The 27675-nt window shown below is 45.7% G+C and overlaps 1 protein-coding gene across 1 annotated transcript in view; it reads right to left on the reverse strand.

The window, feature by feature from the left end:
• LOC146867983 (uncharacterized) overlaps nucleotides 1-27675 on the reverse strand; it is a 239621-nt gene that overhangs the window by 14939 nt on the left and 197007 nt on the right. Inside the window, exon 4 of the mRNA XM_085615151.1 lies at nucleotides 1321-1541. Within this exon, the coding sequence (XP_085471277.1) occupies nucleotides 1321-1541 (221 nt within the window). The remainder of the gene's footprint in view (nucleotides 1-1320; nucleotides 1542-27675) is intronic.

The following is a 27675-nucleotide window of genomic DNA, read 5'->3' on the forward strand; positions in this document are numbered from 1 at the left end:
CTGTTTTATATTTTCACAATATTTTGCATATTATGTGTACTTGAAAAGACAAACAAACTGCACACTGACCATGTCTAGACCATTGCCTTTGCTAATGCTAGTTTTATTTGCCAATATAGTCATATTCGAAAAGAAATATAGAGTTACATTTTATTTTGTATGTATACTTTTACATCAGTGAGATAACAGATAACGGTAAAGGATATTGGAGAACGATTTACTGGTACAAGAAACTGTATATGCTCAGACTAATCTTGGTAAGAAAAATTGTTAATTATAGAATTATTCAGATTGTTTATGGCATACAGGTGGCTACTATGGAGTAGTGATTTTATATAGAGTAGATGAAATAGTACCAGAATGGTGACCCTGTTGTTTTATGTCCATAAGCATGTCCGACTACCTGAATGCAAGGGTAGAGCAGGACTGCTTCTCACCATGTCTGGCCTTCTGGAACCTTTACTAAACATGGTCTTCACTATTGCCATGTCAAAGATTATCATCCTCTGGAAATGTTTCCTAGTTCAAAGGTAAAACCTTTCACGAGGACCAACCAATAATCAATATTTGACCAAATTCACTCGCATTTCTGCCTCCAAGGGGACATAGATTGCAGTCATGAACATTTCAATAGGAAAAGATTGAACATCTTTAACCACTGCTTATTCAAGGGGTGGTTTGTGTTTTATTTATAACTTTTGATCCCTTCATTTGAATTTATTGATTTGTTGTGATATTTTTCATCCTTAATGTTTGGCATTCTTGCATTGGCCCATTTGAATGCTTTATTTCTTATTTTTTGTAAGTTGTACATATACATCACATGCATTTTCTGTGCAAAGGCATTGCTGCCTAGTCCAAGTTACCAAGAGTAAGTGAGAAAACAGTTTTACCTTTGTGGTCAGATTGGGGTTCAGTCACAGCCTAAGACCGCAACATCTCTCGCTCTCTCTCGCTCTCTCTCTCCCATAGCTGAAGACTCTGATTCCGTACACTCTTGCCTTGCTGCTGATCATGGACTGCGTCCCTGATTGTTACCAGCTGTTGCAGTCATTAGTTACCGGTTTCATAGAGAGTGGTTTCTTCCTTACCTGTTGCTATGTACCTTTGCCCTGCAATTGATTACATCCTGCTTCCATACTTAGTGCACTCAGTAGCTACCCTTCCAACAATTGCAAGTTTAGTTCCTTGCCTGTCAAAAGTCACCCACCCCATAGATTGTGGCTTGCTCACTTGCCATTAGATACCTTTAACCTACAAAGGATGTGGGTTGCTTTTCCTTCTTTTGCCCCCTCCCCTCTTGTGTCAGTCTCTGCTTACCTCCTGGTGTTCTTAATCCCATGTCTATGAATTTTGAAGCTGGACCAAAGAAGCAGCTTATGTCGAATGTCCGCTCATCAAAAGCCTTCAACCCGAAGTAGGTAATGGGCAGGCCCTTGTAGTATTGGGCATCAGTGCTCACTCCCTTGGTATGGTGTGCCGCATTAAGGATGTGTGTGATGCCAAGCGCACGAAGCTTGTCTTTATCCATAGCGGAAAGTCTGTTGAAATAAAGCATCACTTCATTATAGACTGTGTTTTATCAAATGGAGATCCTCTTAGCATTTTAACTCACAAAGCAAACCAACCATCGGATGTGGCAGCAGTGCTCTTCGTTTCCCCTCGTTCACTTTTGACTTCTCTCTTTCTCATACACAAATGCTTAATCAGGAACTCACATACATGTAGGCATTCTTTTTCTTTCAAAATCCCACACACATACTCACTCACACACACTCTCTCTCTCTCTCTCTCTCTCTGTCCCTCTCTCTCTCTCTCTCTCTTTCTATGTGTCTCTGATTCCCAGTTACAACATTTACACATTTTAAAAAGGAAAAATTACAGCCATAGAAATGAAACAGAATGAATAAATACACCTGTTTTAACGATCACATTAATTACCTAGATCAGTCTAATGCCTCTTTATAATATTGTTCTGGATGCTTCTAATTAATGTTTAAGCAAGAGTTATACTCCTGATTAGCCCTTATGAGATTAAGAAATGTGTAAAGACCTAATGCTCAGATTACTTACCGGTAATCTTCATTACTCTGACTACTCTGATTCCTCCTTATTAGTCCCATTCCTTAACTTTAAAGTGAGTGTACCCATTCGATCCCCATTTCACACCCATTAAGCTATTTTCTCTTTCTATGAAAGGGTCAAAAGAAGATCTATAAAAACCCACCCCTCCCCAATCTCTTCCAGTCATCTATTTAAGTCCCAAATAAAAGGCAGATGAAAAAATAGGGAGGGTAGGTGGGGGATGCAAGGAATGAGATGAATAAGGAAGAATTTGAATAATGAAGATTACCAATAACTAAACAGAGCATTACCTCATTATCTGCGTTTCCTTATCCCATTCCTGTCCTGTGGTGGTATGCCAAAGCAGGAAGCCTTTTATCAGCCAAAGAAAACTCCAACACACCAAACACATAGAAGAAAATAATTGTATTGTTATTTAGAACCCTCTAGTGACCCAAGGAAACATAAACCCAAAGGTTGCTCCTGACCATCACATACAATGGAGAAACCAAAAAGAACAGATGACAGCAGAGAAAAGAGGCACTCCAAGTATTCATGTAAGCTTTAAATGCATGAGAGCCGAAGTCCAGTTTGGATCCCGGAGCATCATTCCACCTATAATGATAAATGAAGGTGGAAGGAGAAGACCAGGTTGTGACTTTACATATGACCTTAATCGAGACATCAGACCACTCATCTCCAGAAGCTTCCATTCCTCTTGTAGAGTTAGCCTCGACCCCATCCGGCATTTTTTTTTGGTTTATTTTGTTGCATATTTATATAGCGCGAACTCGACCCGAAGGTATTGGAGCGCTTTACATAGCACCGTATTTACATTACACATTCAGGAACGGGGAGATTAAGTGATTTGCCCAGAATCACAGTATGTGGACGCGACCTCGAGGCTCGAACCCTGGTTTCCTGCACCAGAGGCAGCAGCGCAGCCGACGGACCACATCCTCTCCCCATCTCCCTACCATCTGCCAGGTAAGCTGAAAAGATAAGTCTACACCACCCTAGCGAAAGTTGGGGAAGATGGTGTTTTGTCCTTTCCTCGCTAGGCCAGAATTCACAAACAGACTGTTAGATTGCGGAATCTCAGTTGATTGGACAAGGTAAATCCTCAAGGGACATACTACATCCAGGAAGTATATCAAAGAGTCTGGGTCGGAAACATCCTGTTGCAGTACAGGCAGAAAGATCCCTTGGTCAGAGTGAAATGTAGGATGAACTTTGGGGGGAAATTTAGAACCAAGGGACAGCACTATTGTGTCGTCAAACATCTTCAAATAAGGTGGATGGCAGGCTAGAGTGTTCAGTTTTCCCTAAATGCCTGGCAGAGGCCCCTAAAAAGAACACCTTGAAACTGGAAAATCTCAGGCATAGGAACAGAGACAGGGGACAAAGATTTTTCCCTGCACAAACAATCAAAAGAGCTACAGTGGTCTTCATATGCTTTATTAGTTTAAACCCTCCTGGAAGACTGAAGGGATTGGGAAACTGATACGGAGAGGCCCCTATTTGAGAGGCCTTCCCTCTCAATCTCTAGATTGAAAGTTTTAATTCGATAAGAGGTTGAAGTAAAAGAACAGGATGGCTCAAGGGAGTTGAGTTCACAGGTAAGATCCATCCCTATTCGAGGGACATGAGCCTGAGAAGAGGGGACCAAGACCTCCTGAGCAGAAAGGAAGAATCAGAACGACCTCTGTAGATTCTCTGAGAAGATGAGCCAGGAATCTGGGGATCGGGGAGATTGGTGGAAAGGCATGAATAAGGCCAGAGACTGGTTAGAGCATTGATGTCCGATGCCCCCTTAGTTTGGAATCTTGACAAAAAATGAGGAACTTGCACGTTCAGGGGAGAGGCAAAGATGTCTGTTAAAAGAATGGGCCACCTTTGGCCGATCTGATGGAACTTTTGGATATTTAAACTCCTGAGATGAAGGAAACACCCAATTTTACAGTCTGCCTGAGAGTTGAGCATCCCCTGAATGTGAATGGCCCAAAGACTTAGAAGTTTGATCTGAGACCAAGTGCAGATCAAGGGTGTCAACCTGTTGAGAGAAGAGGACCCTGTGCTAAATTTGTGATTCACATAAGACATTGCCACAATGTTGTTTACGCTAACCAACACCACTCAACCCCTTAGGAGGGTTGAAAAGAAAAGAAGAGCATTTAGAACCGTCCTCATCTCTTTCCAGTTCGAGGAGTGTTTGTTATCTACTATAGTTGATAGAACTTGAGCTGTCTGACACTCTAGCATAGCACCCCACCCCAAAGTGCTAACATGAGTAGTCAATATCATGGGCTGTGGCTGACGAAGGGGAGTGTCTCTCTCCAGAGCTGGGTTCAACCACCAGAGAAGTTCCTAGCGGCTTAGCGTGGAGACTGGAATCATCCCATCATAGTCTTCTTGAACTGAATGCCAGTGGGTCAGTGTATGATGGACCATATATATCCCAGGTGAAAATGAGACCATGAAATGCAGTCCTCAGTTGTTGCCGAAACAAGAAAACACAAAAAAAAGAGATAAACTCTACAGTCTGCAAAAAGATACTCTGCTTACCATATGCCCACGGAGTCATAACCAATGTCTCGCTAAAGCCTCCCGTTTCTGTGGAAGGATGTGGATGAGATTTTGCAGTCTGAAGCATTTGGGCTTTGGGAGTGTGGACCATCCCCTGGAGAGTGTTGAAGACAGCCCCTTTATATTTCACTCTCTGAGAAAAGCAAAGAATGAACTTTGTGTGGTTCACCAGAACCCCAGACTTTCTCAGTGTTTCCAGAGACCATGATGTGGCTTCCAGTGCTTTCCGTAAAGAGCCTTTATTAATAGGCCATCCAAATAAGGGTGTATCATAATTGACTGGGACTGTAAGAGACACATCACTGGCGCGAGAGCCTTTGTAAAGACCCATGAAGATGTCTTGAGACTAAATGGGAGCACTCGAAACTGCCATTGAACCCCGAGTGAAAATCTGAGAAACCTCTGTGAGATCAGAGCTACCGGGACATGCATCCTGTAGATTGATTTTTGGCAAAAAAAATTGCTGGTAACACAAGGAGAACCACCTGCTGCAGAGTATTTATTTTGAAATGGACTGTTTGAAGGAACTTGTTAAAAACCAAAGGTCTATTATCATACAAAAATCGACTGTGACCTTCCTCACAAGGAATACCTGAGAATAACAGCTGCAACCTCTCTCCTGAGAGGGGACTTCTACTACAGCTTGTTTCTGTATCAGAAAAGAAATGCTGTTCTCCAAAGCCTTCCCCCGGATCTCCTCCCTGGGCCATTGTGTCTGAAGAAACTGAGGGGCATATTACCAACAATCTGCGATAATTATAGCAAACCGCGAGTAGCGCATATTTTGCTATCATCGCATATCGCTGGATTATCAACGCGTTGCTTGAAGGTGATGTAAAATCCAGCGATAGCAGTTCCAAGAGGTGATAGTGTGCGAAATCCTGCGATAAACTTCCTGCGATAATAAAATGCCTGCTGATACGTCATTGGGAACTTAGCCTATCAATCCACCTCCCATTAAAGAGATGGTTAAGTCAACTTTTAATCAGGTGTTAATTTCGTGCGATAACCACAGTTAGCGGGACTTTTCTTATCGCTTCGCGGGTCCAGGGCCGTGTTGATAATACAGCGAAGTTGTGTTTGCGACGTTTTAATGAAGTTATTGTAAGGAACGCCTACTTTGGATCTGATTAGCGATATATATCGCTGGCATGGGATGCGTTATAAAACCGGCTGCTATCGCAGGATTACATGCACTGGCGAGGCCTTGATGATAGTGCGATAAAAAAATTGCGGCTTTACTGCCAAAAGTGCCGCTAAAGTGGCGAAAACTCGCTTGATAATATGCCCCTGAGTTTCTTGAAAATCCAAAGAAACTCCCAGTACTTAGATCTGAAATATGACTTAAAGGACCTAATTGTCAGAACAATGGATCCTCCATACATTTTGAAATAAGAGACACCGACCCCCGCAGGATGGCTAGGGGAGGCAGGCCTGGTCAGGAAGGTTTTTTGGACCCCCCCCCTTTGCACCAGACTGACGAGAGGTTCCAGAAGACTGCAATTGTTTGCGCTGAAAACGAGATTGGTTCTCAAAACTTTTGTCTATAACGGAAACGTTCCACATGTTTCTGACTTTTGAATGGCTTCTTGAGCACTTCTTTTAATCCTTCCTCAAAAAGCTTGCTGCCTGAAAAAGGGATACTCAACAAACAATTCTTTTGTCCCACTTCCACCTTCCAGCCTTGCAGGTGAGGATGTCTTCTTGCAGGTACAGAACTGGCGGAAGCCATATCTGAGGCTCTGAGATTATCAAAATTAATGCCTGAAATAAATGTTACCTGTACCACCATAAACCCCAACAACTGTGAAAAATGCTCTCCCTCTTGGACGGCCGAAGAGAGCGCCTGAAAATCCTTTACCAAAGACTGAAAGGTGTATACAGCACACATTTCTGATCTTAAAGAGAGACCAAGACCAGCGTGGGCCTTCTTTAAAGTTGCCCCCACCTTCCTGTCCACAGGGACGCTTAAGGTGACATCCTCAGTCAGAAGAGATGGCTAGCCAGTGGGATTAGACAGAGGTGGATCAAGAGCAAGAACCTGCAGCAGCTCAGTCTCTCCTATTGATAAAAGGTACCATCTTCCCATAAATCTGGGTACAGAGACCCCCTCTGGATCCCTCAATTCCCACTATAACAGGTTCTGAATGGCAGGAATCACAGACACTTTAGGGACTACAGGTTTCTGGAATTGTCTGAACCAATCTCCACTCGTACTGGGCTGCTTATCATCTGAAGGTTTTGTGAAAAATACTCAACAACTGACTCAAAATTTTCTTTCAAATTATATTTCCCTCTGGTAGAATAATCTGATGGAAAAAATGACCACTTCCTCGTCATAATCCAAGAGGCCCAAGAAGACACAGAGGAAGGAGAGAAAACAGACCAAAAAGAGACCAGCGAGGAAGTAGGAGTAATTGGAGAAGGACTTCTGCCACAATGCCTATTATAGGCCTCTGTCAACTTTTTCACCACGTCTTAGAGTTGTGCCTTTGGAATAAAAGGTGAGTGGTATCTGTGACACCCCTCATGAACACCATGAAGGGCTCTGTAAGAGGATCCTTGGTGAGTTTTTTTTTTTATACTTGTTTTATTTCTGGACTCATATAGCAGCAATATATAGTACGATCACATACAGAATAAATATGCTACATAGATCAAGTTGCAGATGTGTGGCAAGTACTTGCCGGAACATGAGATGCAACTGAAATGCTAAAGGTGTTGCAGTTCCTATTTAAGGTAAAAAAGTAACAGTGATACAGTTATCAATGAAACATAACCATTAATAAACTGGGCAGCAGTTGGTGGAGCAATACTTCTCATATATCCTCTAACAACAGGGCCCAGTGTAGTCTTATGGCTATGTCCATCCCATCTCCCCCTCTAAATGGATCCATATGTACTCAGGGGCAGATTAAGAAGCCCCTTGAGTCATTTTTGCACCGCTGCTGCGTCACTTATTTCTCCTTTTTTTAATAAACAGAAAAGGCTCCCAAGTCTCTAAAACTTCACTGCTCTCCTATAGAGTGAAAGCCCCCTTTCACCTACCGGCATGAAAATAATAACATGCTGACAGAGGGACCACATTAATGCGAGACGTGGTGCCACTGTAACTGCATAGACAAGTAATGCATTTCCCAGGGAGCCCGCCAAAAATAACACTGCGCCTCGGGAACATGCAGTAAAGCTGTGGCGCCAAAGCTGTCGCAAGTAGATTGCCACAAGAACCTTCAAGAAGCCAAAAACAAGTCTCAGCAGATGGCTGAACAATGGCCCAACAACAGAAAAAGCGGCACTCATGAAGCCTCAGGAGACGGAAAAACATGGAAACACTATGCAGCGCCCAAGCAACCACAAACCTTATTAAACAAATCAAACATACCCAAACTCCAAGAGGGGGCCTAGCAACAGAGCACACAAATGAAAAAGAACAAGAAGAGGTTGGGTAGGGGTTTTTAAACAGCTTCATTTGACCCTTTCATAGAAAGGGCAAACAGCCTTACAGCTGTGGAATGGGGAGTGAATGGGTGTACTCACACCACAGGTAAGGAATGGGACGAGGACAAGAAGATTAGGCGATAATGTATTGATGTCAAGAATGTGGCCTTCTGAAGCACAGGTCTAGGGATTGCCTTGGTTATTTGTATGCTTTCCTGTTTTCAGTTTCTATCTTTGGTCAATTCTGTTGGCGTTTTTTCAGTTTTTTCAATACCTTAAAAAACAGTGGTTATCAGTGGTTACACATTTTGGTGCCATTAAAAACAATAGAAACAGTGTTTTCCGGTGTTTATGGAATTTTAATTTAATTTTAATTATTGCTTGCTTTCTGCACTGACAGTGCATGTGTATAGATAGCGTGTGCACAGGGTATATGAGGTCCAAATACATTTTTACATATAAAACTTATTGTAGTACACCATACAATACTTCTTTAGTGAGTCTTTGGTCATGCGCGCTTGCTATTTCCTTCCTATGTAAACATTTATCTGTGAAAAGGTCCTCTCAACATTGGCACTTGAGACGGGCAACGCCAAAACAGCCAGTACACAATTTGCTAACTCTGGCCAATGACATAGCTTTCCATGCCAATACAGGTGCACCTGAAGATTGTGATTCTCTAGGACATGTTCTGCAACATATGCATTGAATTGGACACATATGCCCTCAGTTATTGAAGCAGTCAAAAATGAAGCAGTACTTTTCAAAGTCTGGAGAAAATTCAGCAGGGATCTAGAACTTGTACAGAGTACCTCATTGAGGCTTCATAAACCTCAAATGCAACGGTTGGTGAAGGGACATTTCTATGCATCATTGCAAGTGATTTCCCCTAGACTGTAAAATAAAATTTCCTGAATTGCTCCTCAACATTTCTTTGCTTACCAAGTGGCAAGAATTCTAATATGGAACATGTTGCAGTGCTAAAGTCACTAAAAGTGTCACCCAGCCCACTCTCAAGAAGATGTTTCACATCTACACCAATTAAACGCTTAACACTTGGTAGACTGGGGTGTTTTCAGACACTAGTGTTTTGATTATGTCCACTACAGCAGTCACGTTTTCCTGTAAAAACCTAAGCATGCAGTAGACTACTTTTTTCACATCACTATCAATATGTGACCAAAGATCATCAAATGTTTTGCCTTTGGCATCATCACTAAGCAGAAATTCTGTAAACGGTCACCACATGGATAATATGGTATGCACAGTCTCCAGGACTGGGAACCACCGGCTAAATGACACAGTTAGTATGACTCTTTCTTTGATACCACACAAAGCACAAAAGGAGAAATATTTGCATTTTAGTTCCCGGGCATAACAAAACAGTGCACCAGAATGGACTGCAAAGTCATTAGCATTCTTCATTAACTCTGAATATTGTAAAGATGCTTTCAGCATACCATCTACCAACTGACAAGGATCTCTTACAGGGAAGCACTTCAGCTCCGGTATCGATTTTGATAGGCCATCATACAACTTTTTCATATACATAGCTGAATTACTGCAAATACAAACAATATCACTCCAATCTTTATTGAACTTGGTAGAAACTTTATTCAGCAGCATTACAAGTGACATTGTATTGAGCACTATCTCAGATGCTTGATGACAACATTCTTTTCACATATACCTGTCACTGCACCTTGCATTGAATGTTTAAAGCCTAGGGTGTTTGGCAATTCACTTACAATCAATACTGACTCGCAAAAAAGGGGGCTGATGTATCAAAGGGTTTCACCCATTCTCCGTCTGTGGGTGAATGTGATTGTTCAAATTGGTAAAGATTCTTATGAAACCAGCCATTTTACCTATCAGTGAAATCAAGTGTAGCCAAAATATCATATATGATTTTGATATTTCCCAATTCTCTACGGTTCATAAAATAACTAAATAAGACCATAAACATGCTTCTAAACACTGCATCTTTAGACCAAAGACCACAAAACTGAAAAAAGCAGAAGGAAGAAGAGACAATGTTTTAGTGACATCCCTAAACAACAAAACCCGAGCAGAATAATGTTATCCCAGTCTTTCTTGCTGCTACCTTTTATAACAAAGTTACATTGTATTGTACCCTTCAGGAAGCAACTAAAATGACTTTTTCACTCATCTTTTCCTTTCTTTGAATGGCACTTAGTTTGTGGTTGCAAAGGTGTTTTTCAGTGTTTATATGTTTCCACCAGTGAGGGCTATGTTCCTCTCAGTGACTTTTTATCAGTTATTATAGGTTTAAACCTAAAACCAGATAGCGTAGTTATGCACCCTATTGCCAGTAAATGACATCTTGGTACTGTGAAGCTATCCTGAAGACAGGGGACACACTGGACATAATCTTGGCATATAAGGCCTAATGTGCCTTAGGAAATTCAGAAGTTACATACACTTCGTATAGTCTTCATATGAAACCACTGGGGAGTGTTCCATAGCTGACCTTCTAGCATTTTTTTGTGGACCGTAGTGAATTCTTTGAAGATGTTCAGCTATAGACCAAAGAAATTGTCATGCAAGGGAATGTGCAAACTTGGTTGCTAGGGAAGAAGTACCAGGCTTAAAAAATGATGGAAATGTAATGCAAAGGCTCATTCATGTCACCCTTTTTGATTACAGGAAGTCAGTAAAGTGTTGTCCAAGCCGGGTGTTAGCTCATCCTGATAACCAAAGAAGAAGTCATCTTGCAGCATTCTGCAATGCTTCAAGTTTATGCAGAAGTTAAGGTAGCGTCGCAAGGTAGGTGATATTTAAATAATCTACTCTAGAGGACACCAGCACAGGTTGTATTCTTTCAGGCTCCAGAAGGGAATGGACAGGGCATAAAGGACAGTTCCTATACCCCTCTGTCCAAAGCATCCGCATATACATGATGTGGGCAAACTGAATGAACATTTAGTGACCCTCTGGACAGCCCTATGATTTTATATTACGCCTCTTGAAAGAATGCCTGAGGTAGGCTGGTATGGATCTGAGGTGATTCAGATGGCATTGGTAAGGCTTCTCTTGGTACGGTTCTTCGCAAAGAAATGTGCGAGATAAAGTATTAAGTGAGTCTCCCACGTGTAACAGATTTCCAGCTCTTTTCATGCACAGTGAAGAAAACAGTTCTTAATGCCATATTTTTGGCAACGTTATCCCGACCAATCACAACGCTGCTTGCAAAGCAGCGTTGTGATTGGCTTAGAGAAGGGAGCCTGGCCGCCTGCTTCTGCTTTCTGTCCCTGCCTGAGGCAGGAGCAGAAATTAAATCCCCACCCCCCGAGAGACCCACCTACCACTACCCCCATTCACGAGCCATGCCTGCCACAACTGGTTGTAGCTGCAGGTTGTCCCTTTGCCATGGTGGTCTTCCTTTCTTCTATCCCAAGAAGTACCTTCCAGATCTTTGCAGACCACACAACCACTGTCCGCTAATGGGTTTATGGACTCAGTATTGGGAGGCCTTTCTCCTTTAGAGACGGTCTGTGCAGAAGAGTGCCTTCTAAGCCCACCTTGTGGGCTCTCTCAATAGGAGGGGAATGCAGTGAGTCCCCTCATCCTAGAGGACTGCAGTTAAAATCTCCCTAGTGGTCTGGTCATCTTTCACTGTGTTCAGTTCAGAGAATATGGTGCTTCACAGCTCACCTTCCTTTTTATTGAAGGTTGCGTCTACCTTGCAGACGGGCCAGCCTAACCCTCTTGCAAGCTACGTGCTTCATTCGCATCCCATTAAGAAAGAGGAGAGACTGCATATTTTGGATACCAGCCATTTGTTATTTTATATTGACTGTGTCAACAAGATAGAATAGATGATCAGCCCTCTATGAGCTTTGCTGGAGCTAAGAAGTGCAAAGCTGTGACTTTGCTAGGTTACTCTTTGCATAAATATTTGTTACTCATTGGCCAAGGAACACCGGGCTGACATTCGTGCTTATACCACTACAGCCATTACTTTTCTATGAACCTCGCCAGAGGTATCCTAGTGGCGGATATTTCCTGAGCTGCCACTTGATCTTCTTTCCATACTCTTGGGAAGCGTTATTGTCTTACAGCTCAAACACTCAGTGACAGATACTTTGCCTGGGGTTTGTTTATGACCTTGTTGTTTAACCTGCACTACTCAGTCCCACCTCTCAGAGGGTATTCCTTTGGGGTTCATTAATATGGTGAAGAATTTGCTGGAAGGAGTAGACATCAGAAGAAAAAGTTGCTTTCCTTTGGTATGATATTTCTGGAGAATATGATATATTTCCCACAGATACCTCACTTCCCTTCCTCTCCCATAATGAGCTAGTACTGTGGTTAATTTGATTTCAATGTATGCAAACATATCTTATACTGAAATTCTCCCTGTCATTAATGCTCTCAGTTCCTATCCACACGCCTTGAAGAGTCCATGCCACGTATACTATTGTGTCCTCAGATCTGGAGGGTATGAAGCTGCTGCTGAGATTGCATGGAGCCACCTGGTGGCAGTGGAGACCTATTACTGAGATAAAATAGTTTCTGGGTCAAGTCAAACACCTGGAGAATATTCATAAGCTATGGAATCCACAGAAAGATGTAATAACCACTATCATTACCAAAGGTAAGCATTTTTTCCTTTGTGTTAGATGCCCTAGAGTAGGTGTATTGTCGCCTAAGAAGTAAGAGAAGCAGTGTGATTTGGCCCAAGAGGGTGAGGTTGTATATAAGTGTGGTTTTAAGAATGTCATATGTCCCTCTAAAAGTCCTGATATGGAGCAGGTCTGTCTTAAGCGGTGCGCTTTGGGTGAGACGTTTATCTCGATCAAAAACCTCAGGTGCCAAAAACCTTGGGAGAAAATAAATGGAGGTATATTTGTGGAACAAACATGGGAAGAGAAAGAGTAACTTGAAAATGGGACTAATTATTACGTTAATAAAACGTTGAGCTACTTTTTTATGGTAGAAAAAGCACAACTGGTGTTCTCTCAAATGTTTCACTTACGTGAAAAGGAAGTTTCCTTCGTTGGTCCATTGGATTGAGGCACAAACATTACACCTGCTGTTGTGCACTGTGCCCTTAATCCCAGCTATGCAGTATGGTCTACAAAACTAGCATTATGTAACAAGAATGGAGAGGTTCATCAGGGCATTCCTCACTCAATGAAGAAGCCGAAGGATTTGTCTGTGGTGAATGGGAGTGAGTCTAAAAGTGATAGGCAATGACTATTTAGGTTGATGTTGTCATAGATTCTGTTGTCCCTTGCGCTCTTTCACGAGTCTCTATCTTTTTCTTTATAATGCAATGCAATCATTTAGAAATATGAGCTGGGAAATTTTAAGAGAAAGCCAATGCTTTTGTAAACAGAATGTTTCTGTTCCCTCACTGCTGAGTTAGTGATCTCCACTACAGAGAAACTGTGGAATTTTCTTGAAATCCCTGAGAAGTAGCAGTTAGAAAATTGAGATAGAGTTCCAAGAATAAGTGTTGTTCTTCTCACAGCTTGGGAAATGTCAATGCTAATTCGCTCACTGCTGGTTGCAAGCAAGAGGCAATGTGGAGAGTTTTATGCAGACCCTGAACAGATTCTGAGAATGACATAAGGCTGGCAACGGGATAGCACAGTGCCAGTATTCCAGTTCCTGAGTGGCTGCCCAACAGCCCCTTGCTCCTCCACCGGGATAGCAACAGATGCACCGATGTTCGATTGTGCCATGGAAGCAATTCCAACCACTGGGACCTGCACTTTCTATGGAATGAATTTTATGAAAAATGACAGCGAAAAGAAGGGAAGATAAAACATGAGCAAGCAATTTGGGGATGAACTTCGGTTGTGAAAATTTGTGACAATGTTTTGCCAAAGATTCAGTACACTCTGCATAAGCTCAGCCATAATTTTGAACACTGTCACAAGAAGAAACTGGCTAGGAAAGGCACAATGCAAACTGCAGGAAGAGGTGAACAAGTAGTTACCAGAGATTTTGTATTCTTCAAGAAGTATCAAATTAACTGGAGCTCGGTCCACTGCGGAAACATCACTAACATTTCAACCTGAGCTATCATGAAACCATGCAGCAGTTTAAGCGAGGTCGTCTGCATCGCCGACTCCACCCATGGACATTTCACTGCCTTTACAGGAAAGCTGCCTTGCCTCCCCATGTTGTCCAGCTCCTGAGACTTAGGGGGTCTATTAGGATGGAGTCCGCCCACCACCCTAGTGGTGCTGGGACCAATTAGCATGCGACCGCCACCATGGCGGTCGCATCCTGTATATTTAACACTGTGGCAGGCGGTGCTGTATTCAGCACCCGCAACAATGTTAAAAGGGCATGTTGTGCATTTGCATGCACAACGTGACAGGCACCGTGTGGTGCCTGCTACATTGTGCATGCAAATGTCGGGGATACCATGGGTACCCCCCAAGTGCAGCCACCCAACCTCCTGGGGGCCCACAACGGGCCCCCAAAGGCATTCTCCGCAAGCCTTTCCATGGCGGAGTCTCCGCCATGGAAACACATGGAAGCCATCATCGTAATATGTATGGCAGTGCCTGGAAGGCACCGCCACCATATTGCAGGTCTTTTCCGCCCGGTAGGCTATTACGGCTATTACGGAATGGCAGGGCAAGATAATTTTGGCCAAGGCCTACATGGATACACCTAAGTGTGCCCCTTTTCTTGCAGGTAAGTCTCCTGTGAGAAAACTATATCCTAAGAACTCTTCCCACAATATATGCCATAGAAAGGGGAAATCTTCTTCTGTGAGGTGATAGCTCCATTGCCAAGCTTGTAGGGTCTTGGCCGGATTCAGAAATTGAGCTCTTCCTCCTCCTCAGAGCTAATTCCAAAGCTGCAGAAGGTTCAGCCTTCCATGAAGCCTTGTTAGACTTTTTTAGGATTTCGTCAATACTTTGTAGACTGCTCCCCAAGGGCAGACCTACTCCTTTGGGCAGTGTTTCTGAAACCGTTTCGACCCGTGGCTCTCTTGACCTATTAGCCGTTGGCCGTGGCTCCCAACTATGTTACTCTTTTGAAGGGTGGGAGGAGAGGGTGTGGTGTTGTAAGCCCAGCCTCTATAGTACTTCCATTTTGCTCCCTGAAAATAATTAGTATGAAGCTGAGGAAGCTGATGAAGGTATGAGAATCATATACGCAGGATGTTTCGTATTACTAAGGCAGCACCTCTAGTAAAATATTCCTAGTCACACTTACACTTCTTTGCCCATGCATTTTTAGAGAACCCTCTCAAACCTTTTATCCCACTTACAGTACTACATAGCACCCCTATGCATGTAGGCCCCATTGCAGAATTTTTTCTTCGCTTGAACAATATTTTCATGCACTTGGATTTCTACCCATGTCATGCGTGCCACCACACCTGTCTCAGCAAGGTGACTTATCAGTTTTTAAAACTAAATACAGCTTTATTTTAGCTGTTGCCTCCCTAAAATTACCTCTAATTCAATGCAAGCCAAATAAATACCTTCAATTTTTTCTTAAACGCCCCTCTTTTTTGCTTCCAAATGTTGCCATTATGCTGTATATGGTGTTTTACTTCCCTGTGCTCATGGAAAGAGCAGGCCTGTCTGGAAATGTATGTGTACGGGAAGAAATGTGAGCTGGAAGTACCCAAGGTTCAAGTACATATGTCAATACTTAATAACACCCTGTGTGTTTGAGAGACAGGACAACTTTACTTTTCTGATAACCAGCATTGGTGTAAAATGCATTTGGAAAAAGCTAAACTATCAACAAGTCTAACAAAATAAATCATGCAATTTCCATTTTACTTTGGGAGTGTTGGAACATGGGGATCCAGTGAAATATGGAGGTCTTCTCCCTCTACATGCCATCAATTAAGCAGTACGTTTCCAGATTTATGCATGTCACTTGCAAATCATTGACATCATCTGTTCAAGTCTAATTAGTTTAACTAAAGCCAAGAAACCCTTAAACGTTAAATGTATTAAAGTGCTTTGTGACCAGCTCCCCTGGCTAGTTTTGACAGCGCACCAGGAAGCCATGACGCACAGATTGGGAACAACTGACCTTGGGCTTGGCCACTCTGGCGCCTCCAACACATGACGCCTCTTAACTCCATGCCTCCAAAGGTTTTGCCCTCTGCGCCTAAAAATAAGTCAATGTCCTCAGCACTCTCCCCTGCCCACCTGACACTATCCATGATGTGTCCATGAGATAGGTCATGGCACTGTCATCGGATTCATCAACTATGTCTCTTTCGAAGTCTGTTGAGGTTATTCAGGTGGCATGAGAAAAGGCCAGGGTTTGCCTTGATGAAAAGCTCCTGCCTGTGGACCAGAAATTTGCCCAGATGTTATTTGGATCCGATTTCAAAGGCATAGCTATTCCTGATAGAGAATATATCCACACGGAAGATGATGACCCCGTAGCCAACAAACTGTTTACTCTGTCTAACTCTGTTAGCTTGATTAACAAAATGCTAGTGGCTTAGACAACTCTCAAGAAGGGGGCACCCTTTACCCTTCTAGGCACCAGAAAGAGGGAGTATACACAGTGATGCCCAAAGCAGTGGAGACATTGGATTTGACTTTGTCCTTTGAGGGGCCAAAGCCTAATATTTTGACAGAAATTTGCATTCTATTTCGATTGTCAAGCCCTTGCTCCCTGGTATTGCCCTTATACAGGCATGAATGAACAGAACTCAGTCAACAATATTTATTGTTATATGCCTGGGTTAGGCCCATGTAACGAAGCTGCTCATTTCTTATATTGGCCTCTTTTTCACAATAACATTTCTCCTGTGAACTTTTGCACATATTTGCATACACAACAACATTGGATTAGTGTCTCTGAAACTATTTTGTTTACAAATCTAGCTTTGCATAACATTATCACGATGCCTCGAACATCATGTACAAGGTCTCTTTACGCACTATGTACAAATGTTGTCCTATCTTCATCCACGGGGCGACAGGGCTATTTACCTATTAATAACATCGCTAATCTATACGTACATCGCAAGACTGCTTTCCATTATTAATAATGAGCATGCCAAAAGATTAGCAGAGGAGGCCCTTCAGCTGACACAGTGTGAGGGGGAGTGCCCAAATTCATGACCAAAACGGGCTCCTACATTCTCTCCTACCAGGTAATGGGGTTGGATCGTCCCTTGGGAGGAATTCTTGGCTTCACACCTACACACACTCTAGATACACTCAGAGTAGGGTTTTGCATAGTAGGAGTTTTAGCACCATTGTAGAACTAAATCTACTATGTACGCTTTTGGTGCTTGTAATCATTTTCATCTGCTTCTGTCCAGTGATTATCGCAGCAAATATATTCTATTCCAGAATAATGTTGATTCAATAAATATATTGAAAACATCCCACTGTGTATTCTATATACTTCTCTGAGCACAAGTAAGCACAAGTAACTGAGGGAAAGGTTCCGATCTGTTTCCACGATCCCTGAGAGGTCAGGATTGTCATGTTCAGTTGTTTCCAGAAACTCTTCGCTCCCTGGTAAGGTTATGGGGCCTATGGTGGCACTGTGAGCTAACTGGTCTCTAGGCCAACATATCCTGCGGGGGTGACCGGAATCAGTCTAGCCACCTCACACAAAGTTTATGTTGTCCAACAAACATGCAGGTCCTACAGTTTAGTAGTATCTACATGACATGGCGCCACCAACGTTGGTTGGGTTCTCATTTTACTATCTATAAAAGTAGTTCAATTGTGCTTTTTGTCAGAGACCCCTACTCACCTCCAAACCGGAGATGTCCATGGTGGAAAGTGAAATCCGCCTCAGCTGAGTATGTATACCCTCTGTATTGTCTGTAGGTTATTCAAGCTTATAGGATAAAAATGTTCCCACAATTGTGTAAACCCTATCTCCATAAATTCATTTACTAAAACTATTCTCTCCACACACAATGTCCGAACAAGGAGATATTGGTGAAGAAGAAGCAGTGATTCTAAATATTACAGAAAATTGCAGACATACAGTTACTAGGAAATTATTACATTACGGTCCCCGGCAACAGGTGGAGACATTACTTTCGTAGTTGAGGCACAAGAAGCAAACAGAATAGAGGTATTAAATTCTTGGGTTAAATTCCTGGCTGCGAATGCACGCATACAATTGTTTCACACATTGAAGCTGAAAAACCAGAGGAATACTTTCCATGCGTGGACATGGAAATTCCGTTAACTTACCAAGAATACATAAATTTGTTTAAGGGAGCACTCCCCCATACTGTAAAAAGTGTGAGATCTGGTCTGCTCAGTGAAGAAGGAGCAACTTGGCCGGTCCTAGCTGCATACACACCGCATCCCAATTTTGCTAATTTAGATGCAGCAGAAAAAACAACACTATACAAGATTTAGAAGGATTTACACAAATCTTACATAGTTCATCATGTGAACAATGACAGTTAACCCTATCCGGACGGCTAAGGCTGCACATTCAAAATTGGCTAACACAGGTATCAGCTCTCAAACACTAAGGGGCCGATTCCGATAGCCGTTCGGACAGCTGTCCATAGCCTTACCGTGCGACCGACACGTACCCAGAGCCGGTCCGTCCTGTAGAGTAAGTACGATGTGCATAACTGCCAAAAACCCGACCGACACGTAGGCTGCGATTCAAGCTCCATTCTCTGTCCGAGCTGTAACTCCTAACGCTGAACCGAGTCGCCCGAAAGCAGTATCCATAGCAGTTTCCGGCATGATAAGTACGATGCGTACTTCCTACGCGCCGGACGGATCGCCACGTACGGGACGTCACAGCATCCGGAAAACAAGCATATCAGCTACGATTCGCGCCATAACTCAATACACGGCTACGAGACGGACCAGCTTGCAGCGGGTACGAGACGGAGCAACAAGCAGCGTGTACGACACGAACACATCATGAATCCCATCGCTCAGGTCATACCAGTACTCTACATCTATGACCGGCTCAGGAACCGACGCCGACGGCGCAGGCGGTAAGTCAGACACTTACCACATAAACAAACGACACGTACCCGCAAAATGGCACACACACACAGGGGATCCACATCCTGGCCACTAACAGCCCACCATAGGGGTTGCATGGCCAGCAGCACTAACAACCCCACCCATAGGGCTTATGTTGCCCATCACCGATGCCACCCACACCCATAGGGGACCTGTTGCCCATCACTACTGCCACCCCCACCCATAGGGCTTATGTTAGTCATCACCCCGGCCACCCCCACTCATAGGGGACCTGTTGCCCAGCACTACTGCCATCCCCACCCCTAGGGCTTATGTTGCCCAGCACTACTGCCACCCCCACTCACAGGGGACCTGTTGCCCATCACCCCTGCCACCTCCACCCATAGGGCTTATGTTGCCCATCAGTACTGCCACCCCCAGCCATAGGGCTTATGTTGTCCATCACTACTGCCACCCCAGCCATAGGGCTTATGTTGCCCATCATTACTGCCACCCCCAGCCATAGGGCCTATGTTGCCCATCACCCCTGCCACCCACACCCATAGGGAACCTGTTGCCCATCACTACTGCCACCCCCAGCCATAGGATGGGTGATGCACAACACATCCATGCATACTCCAACATCAGGTATGTCAGCAAAAGTGTGTAGTCTTTGACAAATGCCCACAACAGTGATTATGGCTACGAACATACAATGTAAGTAACAGCACATGTGTGACCAACACATGAGTGTGACATACACAAGGCAAGCATCACCATAGCACTGTGGCAATGTACAAATAACACCCCCTCACTGTGTAGAACAGAAGTTAAGTGTGGGCTTCCAAAATGCAGCAGATGTTGAGCATTGTGGTGATGGGGACTAAACCCCCCCTCATCACAGTGACCAAAAGGTAAGTGTCATCATGGTCAAAGCTGCAAATAACAAACAGCATGTATGATCCCTGCTCCCAACACATTAAACTTCTGGGGCAAGCTAGTGGTTGTGTCCCATACACACAGAGATGTGGTGAGGCTAACAGTGCTGTGAAAACATAACACACTCTCGGCCATGTGCAGACAAGCACCACACTACTGACAATGCATACAGTGTACAATAACACAAGAGCAGAAGTGACCATCACCAAGCATGCACACATCTCGAAAATAGACACACCAATCAAAACAACATGTGTAGACTGTAGGTGTCAGCTCACAAACTCACATTCCATGCCAGCAATGGCACCTAACAACCAGGATGAATGTGCACAATGATGTGATATGACTCACAGGGACAGCAGGCAAATCCACAGAAACAGCATCCAGACAAAGGCCCACAACAGCAATACCAATGCACTGGTGCAGATGCACAAACACAAACAGACAAACTCACACTGCACATCTGACACAGCATGTGTGTGTCACAGTATCCCCAGGCAACTACACAACACATGAGGGGGAGCAGGACCACAGTGACACAGATGTGGACACAGTGCCATACAAAAGTAAACCATCATTGGGACACCCTCAGTGGGCAATCAGGCATTGGGAGATGAGAGGGAGCACAACAGACACATGTGACACAAGCTGGAATGTAAACCAACTAACACAGCAAGAGACTGACACACAACAGCACTACCCCCAGGGACCAGACATTGGGGTGACACAAGCATGCATGACACCTCCACTGTGATGACAAAGGCAGATGTCGTACAAACTGGGAAACCCAGACATGTTTCCTGTGCCACAAACGTACATCACACATACACAAACACAAATCGCATAGCATGGCCCCCTCATCCATGGACAAACGGGAGCTAGGGGACCATCCATGCAAACATTCACATCAGTCCACCCTCAACACCACACACCCTGAACTGCAACAATGTGTATCTGTGAAGCCCACATGGACAGGTGACTTTGCACATGCACCCATGACAAACACAGGAATGTTGGGAGGAACTAAGGTGCACAGACACATCACACAAGGACAGTTTACAACCCTGGGGAATGACAGACATACTGCACAGTATACGGTACATGGCCATGACCTCAAAGCTCATGTAACCTTCAGAATCCCTGCCACAGTCCCAGGACAATTCAGAAGCCAAAGAGAACCACAAGGCACACATACTGACACCTGCCAGCATCCCAGCCATGAACCCGACAAGTGGGAGTAGTCACACACATACACATGTCTCAATCACTGAAAACTACCACCTAGGGACAACTACATGATTTAGCAAATAAACTGGTGCCTTGAGGAACCCTGACTGTGTCCCATCTGTGTCTGACAACATCATCACCACTCAGAACTGACAAATCCCAATGATGATACACCAATTAACAGTAGTGTGTCATGCACCCACACATCTGGTAGCCCATTGGAAAAGTAGTGGGATGAACCCAGTACCACTCAGCAAGCATCAACAACAGGAACATATCAAGGGAACTCTGTCTGTGTATGGACAGGGATGTGGACACACACACATGCTCATACAACACACACCATGGGCCCAGGCCATGTCACTGGACAACACACTTCCTTGAGGGGACCCAATTCCTATGGAAGCCCAGCTGTGCTAAACATATTCACCGCAAGTCTCACTCATGTCTGCAAAACACTTGGTCAGTCAGCCATCAGTTACCACACAATGAAGGCTCTGGTCACAACAGCCTGGGTACGCGAGTCTCTTCTAAGTCATCTGCACATACCCAAAACATATGTCTAGCAAGTTGCACAGAGAACCCAGTTGCTCCTATACCAATGATGCCCACACCTGTAGGCCCAGTGTTGATGAGCACAAAGTCTGTGGAAGTGACAAATTGGACAATGGGAAGCACATCATATGTGCATGGGTGCAAGCCAGAGATCTGACCATGCAAATGAAATGCTCACAGAGAGATGTCCACAAATAGTTGATCCTGACACACCCAGGTAGCTGCAAAGGCTGACATGGATACCCACCAGAATAGGATACATATCTAATGGACCACAGGGAGTACCTCACAGCAACACATCAGTATTCAACATTGTAAACAAAGCATCACAGGTGCAAGGGCATGTTAAACATCATCAACTTAATGTATAGCTAAATCTAGTTCACAGGGATAAAGAAAAAAGCTTTATTCAGCATATTAAAAGTTAAACGTCTGTTCAAACAAAAGGCCAATGGCCGGTCCATGTCCAAATGCCAAGGAGTGAAGTAGAGTGACAACTGTCACACCTTGCTTGCCTGCACTGCTAAGGACCGGGTCATCCCCTCGGAGGGGCATACATGGGGGCAGGCCAGGCACCGCAGGGACAGGAACAGGGCGCAGCAGAAGGAGGCAGTGAAGAGGTGGTGGATGCAGGCGAGACACTTGCAACTGCAGTGGAGCTGACTGAAGTGGTGGGTGCTGTCACAACTGTGGGGCACAAGTCAGATGGGTTGGGTGCCGGCACAACTCCAATGGGCAGGTCAGAAGGAGTGGATTGGCTCATCACTGCAGTGCCCAAGTCAGACGGGGTGGTCGTGGACTCCAATGCAGTGCCTACATCCAAGGGAGCGGAATGGGGGGCAGGTGAGGTCGGCAGGGCAGGGGGGGGACACGGTCCCCACATCAGTGGCACTAACTGTCTGACCAGGTGTGGAGGAGCAAGTGCTAGGGGGGGATGGCCTTAGCATTTTGGGGATGGTGTATCTGTGGGTGGGGGAACCTGGGGCAGGGAGTGGTGGGGGAACCTCTGTAGTGGTGGCCTGGGGGATGGCGGACGGAGACTTTGCCGTGGAGCTGCGTGGTGGCGGGGGGTCTTGCTCTTCTGGCGCTGGGGGGACTTGCGGGAGGGGGTCTCTGTCTGACTGCGCCTGGGGAGGGTGTCCGGGTATGAGGGGCACTCCCCTCTGTGTGTGGGGACTTCCTCTTCCCCTTGTAATCAGGATCTGCTGGGTCGGTGGGGAAGAGGCCAAGGTCACAGAGGAAGAGCTTCTGGGGAGATGGGGTTGCAGGTGAGGCTAGGGAAGGGGGCTGGGAGGGAGAGGTCTCGGAGGACTGCGGAGTGGTTGTGGATGACTGTGTGTGTGTCTGCAAACCAGCCCCTGTGAGTGTGGTATCAGTCCCCTGCGAGTGCTTGTGTGCACGTCTAGACCGTGGTTTGGGGGTTTCTCTGCTTGGGACAGGTAGGGTGCTAGGAATCGTGGGTGGTGCAGGGGTAGGAGGGGTGCAGGACTGTTGGAGGAGGGACACTGCTGCCGTCAGGGAGGAGGCCACGGACTGATTGGTCCTCTGTAGGGCAGACATGCCCGAGGAAATGCCCTCCATGAATGACACCAGTTGTGTCAACAGACCTGTGTGTGCATGGAGGACCTTCAGCATCGAAATCTGCCCTACATGGATCTGGCTAAGTAAGTCCACAGACTCCTCACTCAGGGCAGCAGGGGACACAGGGGCAGTGGGTGCGGTGCCTGGCACAAAGGAGACATGCTCACGAACACGGGAGCCCACAGGGACCTCTGAGATGGGAGCCGATGGGAGGGTGGTGGTTGTGGTGGAGGTGGCGGGGATAGCCTCACTAGCTGGGGTTTGGTGGCTGCTGACACCCGCCTCCACAAGGGAGTCATTCTCAGAGCTGCTGTGGCCCCCAGCTGAGGGTGATGGTGCTGACGACTCCTCTGTGTGGCTCCACTTGCCCTCCGTGCCACTGGGTCCACCTGACTCCTCTCCTTCTGCCTCTGTAAGGCTCTGGTGCTCCTCCTGGTCCGTGGAGCTGTCCCCTCCTGTGGCCGTGGATGTATCTGGATAGGAATAGGAAGTAAGAGAACAACATCAGTCACCTGCACCGACTGCACACACCACAGTGAGTACATCACATCACAGGGCAAGCCCTGGCATCATCAGATGAACACAGCTCAAAGTATCAACACTGTTTAGAATAAGACAATTGTCATTCTCAACATCAACCATGGCACACATATCCCTCCTTGACTTTCACACATATGTCCGTTGCATGTTGGATACTAACACCCCAATGTGCCAACATGCAGCACCCACACATTAGTTGTACATGCAAGTGAACATGTAGGAGTATGCCACTATACACACAGCACATCTCTTGCTACTGACTCAGTACAGGTGTCCGGATGAAGGGATGGGCAGAGACTCATTTCACATGCTTGTGATGCATGCCAGCAACACACACTATGATATACTCATGTCCTGATGGGCAATGCCACAATGGGGTGCATGGTGCACACTTGAACACAATGCAGGATCACTCATAGCAAGTTCAATGCCATGGCACTGGGATGCCCTGATAGTCAGTCAACACTGTCTCCTGTCACAGGGGCCGGGCATCCAGACAACAACAATATGCACTGACTCACAATCCTAGCTCAGGGGTAAAGCTAACTCTGCAGATGACCGGCGCACTTGCCCATCCCATGCAAACAACATATCCAGGACCCAGAAGACCCCACATCATGCAAATCATACATATGAGTCTCTGCAAACACAAATCCCTGTACATTAACACATCACAGTCTGCCATGCATGTAACCCAGCTGCATGAAGGACACAGTTGCATACACCATTGTGCGCTGTCAGATGATCACACACCTATATGTCACACAGGTCTTGTCTCTCACAATCACATCTCAGATGTCATGCTGACCCTCTGAATCATGGACACCCAAGTTGTACATAACAACAAGCCACACCCTAATGACACAGAGGCAGACACCTGAAGGCACATGTCACTAAGCACAACCTGCAATTTCATACACAGGAGTGGGATTACAGAGTGTTTCAAAATGCCCTTGAGGAGGCATGACTGGCCAGGTCTACGTGAAACAGTGTTTGGCCCTGGACAGTAGTCAGGTGGCTAAGCAAGTGTGACATACTTGATATACATACTCCTAAGGCCCCAAAATTGGAGTCCCCTGCTGCATGGGTTTGTTTGGAATACCCCAGCCACATTTTGCGAGTCAGACCAGCAATTGGTACACATCTCAAGGGCACACACAGATCACATGTCAGATCTCAGGCATTGTGTAAACAATTGACCCACCCATGAAACACACAACAGAGTCACGGGAACAGATGCTGACCGGTAGCTGAAGCAGGGACACAGTGCCCTAGTGACACAAGCAACAGACTGTAGGGGCCACACCTGTGGAACAGATGTGGAGGGTGCATCACACAATTGAGGGACCTGAGTATTGGACTACAAGACCTACGTAATGTGGAAGTGTGACCAGGCCAAAAGACTGCTATTAGCATGTCAGACATAGTACACAGATTAGGCATGGACTTTCCTCCTTCCTGCTGCTGTCTGGCCTTCAGCTGCCTATCCAGGTCTGGGAAGACCACGCTAGTATCCGGAGCATGTGGGGAGTCAGGGTCCGGTGTCCATACTGCGTGGAGGTGACAGCTTCAGCTGGACTCTAGCCATCCTCCGGGTCCAGCCCCGAAGGTCCTGCCACCTCTTCTGGCAGATGCGGATCCGGCGTTTGTAGACCCCCACAGAACGAACAGCCCGGGCGATGGTCAGCCAGATCTCCTACTTCTGGTGGGCATCAACCTGTGAGGATGACAAAGTGAAAAGTACATTAACACACATGCCCCAGATTTATGCAACACACATTTGGATATACATGTCATCATCACAAAGGGAAATGAATTACACAGGTAGTGCAACCATGGGGAAGGAAAAATCACCTGCATGTCTGACATGTTAACAATGCCTGGATAGTTTACACTTGCAATAATGCACTTTAGCAGCAGTAAACCTATTCATTAAATGTACCTACACACTTTGGGGGCTGAAAGTAGTCAGTGAGAATGCTTGCCACTGGGGTACATACTGCTAGTACTGCTAGTCAGACAACATGCATAATTAGGAAGTTAGTGGACTGCACACTCACCTGCTCCCCTGGTTTCCCATAGAGCTTGCTGTACTGTGGAAGAAGCCCGTCCAGCAGGGCCTGGTCCTCCTCCTTAGTGAAGGCTGGGGCCCTCTCCAGAGTACGTGCCATAGCAGGAGCCAGAGGATGCAGAGACAGCAGCAGTGGTAGCAGGGATGGGGTCCGGTAGCATGTAGTGCAGGCAAGTGAGCTCCCTGGGGGCCAGCCAGCCTTATATCTGTGCTGCAGAGGCAGAATCTGTGCCATGTGTCCCAAGTGATAGGTCCAACATGGTTGCATTCTATGAATCTGGCCAATCCATTTAAAAGTACGACTCGTACACGCCTTCCGCATCGTTCAAATCTTCACCTTCATGGAACACTTGAAATTGCAACATTTTTGTAGGCATCCAACTGAATTTCCAGTGCACAACTCGTACAAGTTTTGAATCCGCATCCGTCTCCATGACAGTCCAGAGCCAATGGGTGCGCCCGGCTCATTCAACTGACTGTACAACGCGTATTTTGAATATACACATGCACCCGTCTCCATACGATTCAATGGCCAAGGCGTACGCCTGTCTCGGACCATGCCTGTCCGACGCGTATGCATGATAGTCACCCGCGTCAAACCTCATTGCATTCAATGACAAAGCGTACGCACGGCTCGGACATGACCCGTGCAATGCGTACGCAGTGTCACCCGCGTCGGTCCTCATTGCATTCAATGACAAAGCGTACGCATGGCTCAGACATGACCCATGCAATGCGTACGCATTGTCACCCGCGTCGGTCCTCATTGCATTCAATGACAAAGCGTACGCACGGCTCGGACATGACCCGTGCAATGCGTACGCAGTGTCACCTGCGTCGGTCCTCATTGCATTCAATGACAAAGCGTACGCACGGCTTGGACATGACCCGTGCAATGCGTACGCATTTTCACTCGCGTCGGTCCTCATTGCATTCAATGACAAAGCGTACGCACGACTCGGACATGACCTGTGCAATGCGTACGCATTGTCACCTGCGTCAGTCCTCATTGCATTCAATGACAAAGCGTACGCACGGCTTGGACATGACCCGTACAATGCGTACGCAGTTTCACCCGCGTCGGACCTCATTAGTGTGACTATTATAAGGATGCAACACACATTTACTGGCCAGGGACACCTGTGCACACCTACCACACTACAGCATTGGCCAAACAGTGTCCCATGGTATGTAAGGCTGCATTCCCTGGGTGTTTGGGGGGACCACATCTGTTTTTTTGGCTGGCACTTTGTGCAGCCACTCCCAGGCTGTGCACGTGTACATGGGGGCAGAATCCTTTGTGTGTTGTGCACATTACCACTGTGATGTGCAATTGGACAGCAATGGGCATGAGTCACGGACACAGTGTCAGGTTGGATATGTTTAGGACAGGTCACATACACCCTGAGTCCTGGGGGTGATGGCATGTACGTCACAGTGAGACCTGTAGCCACAATACTGATGTGCACCCACAGTCTGTGTGCATGTTGTGTCTCAGATGTGTCTGATCAAATGTGCCCAATGGCTGACAGTCTCCACATCCATGTGGTATATGCATCACCCTTGATGGGGTGTGTGTCTAAGAGACGTCCATGTAGGGCCGGCAGGAACAACAGTGGCCACTACCTGTGGGACTTACGCTTGCCTTGTGGTGTGTACGTGCTACGCCATGTCCATTGCTGTGTTGATGTGGCAATACAGGGACCCTGAGTTTCTGCATGGCAAATATCCGTGATGCCT

This window comes from Triturus cristatus, chromosome 1_2 (assembly GCF_964204655.1).
Source record: "Triturus cristatus chromosome 1_2, aTriCri1.1, whole genome shotgun sequence".
Classification (NCBI taxonomy): Eukaryota; Metazoa; Chordata; class Amphibia; order Caudata; family Salamandridae; genus Triturus; species Triturus cristatus.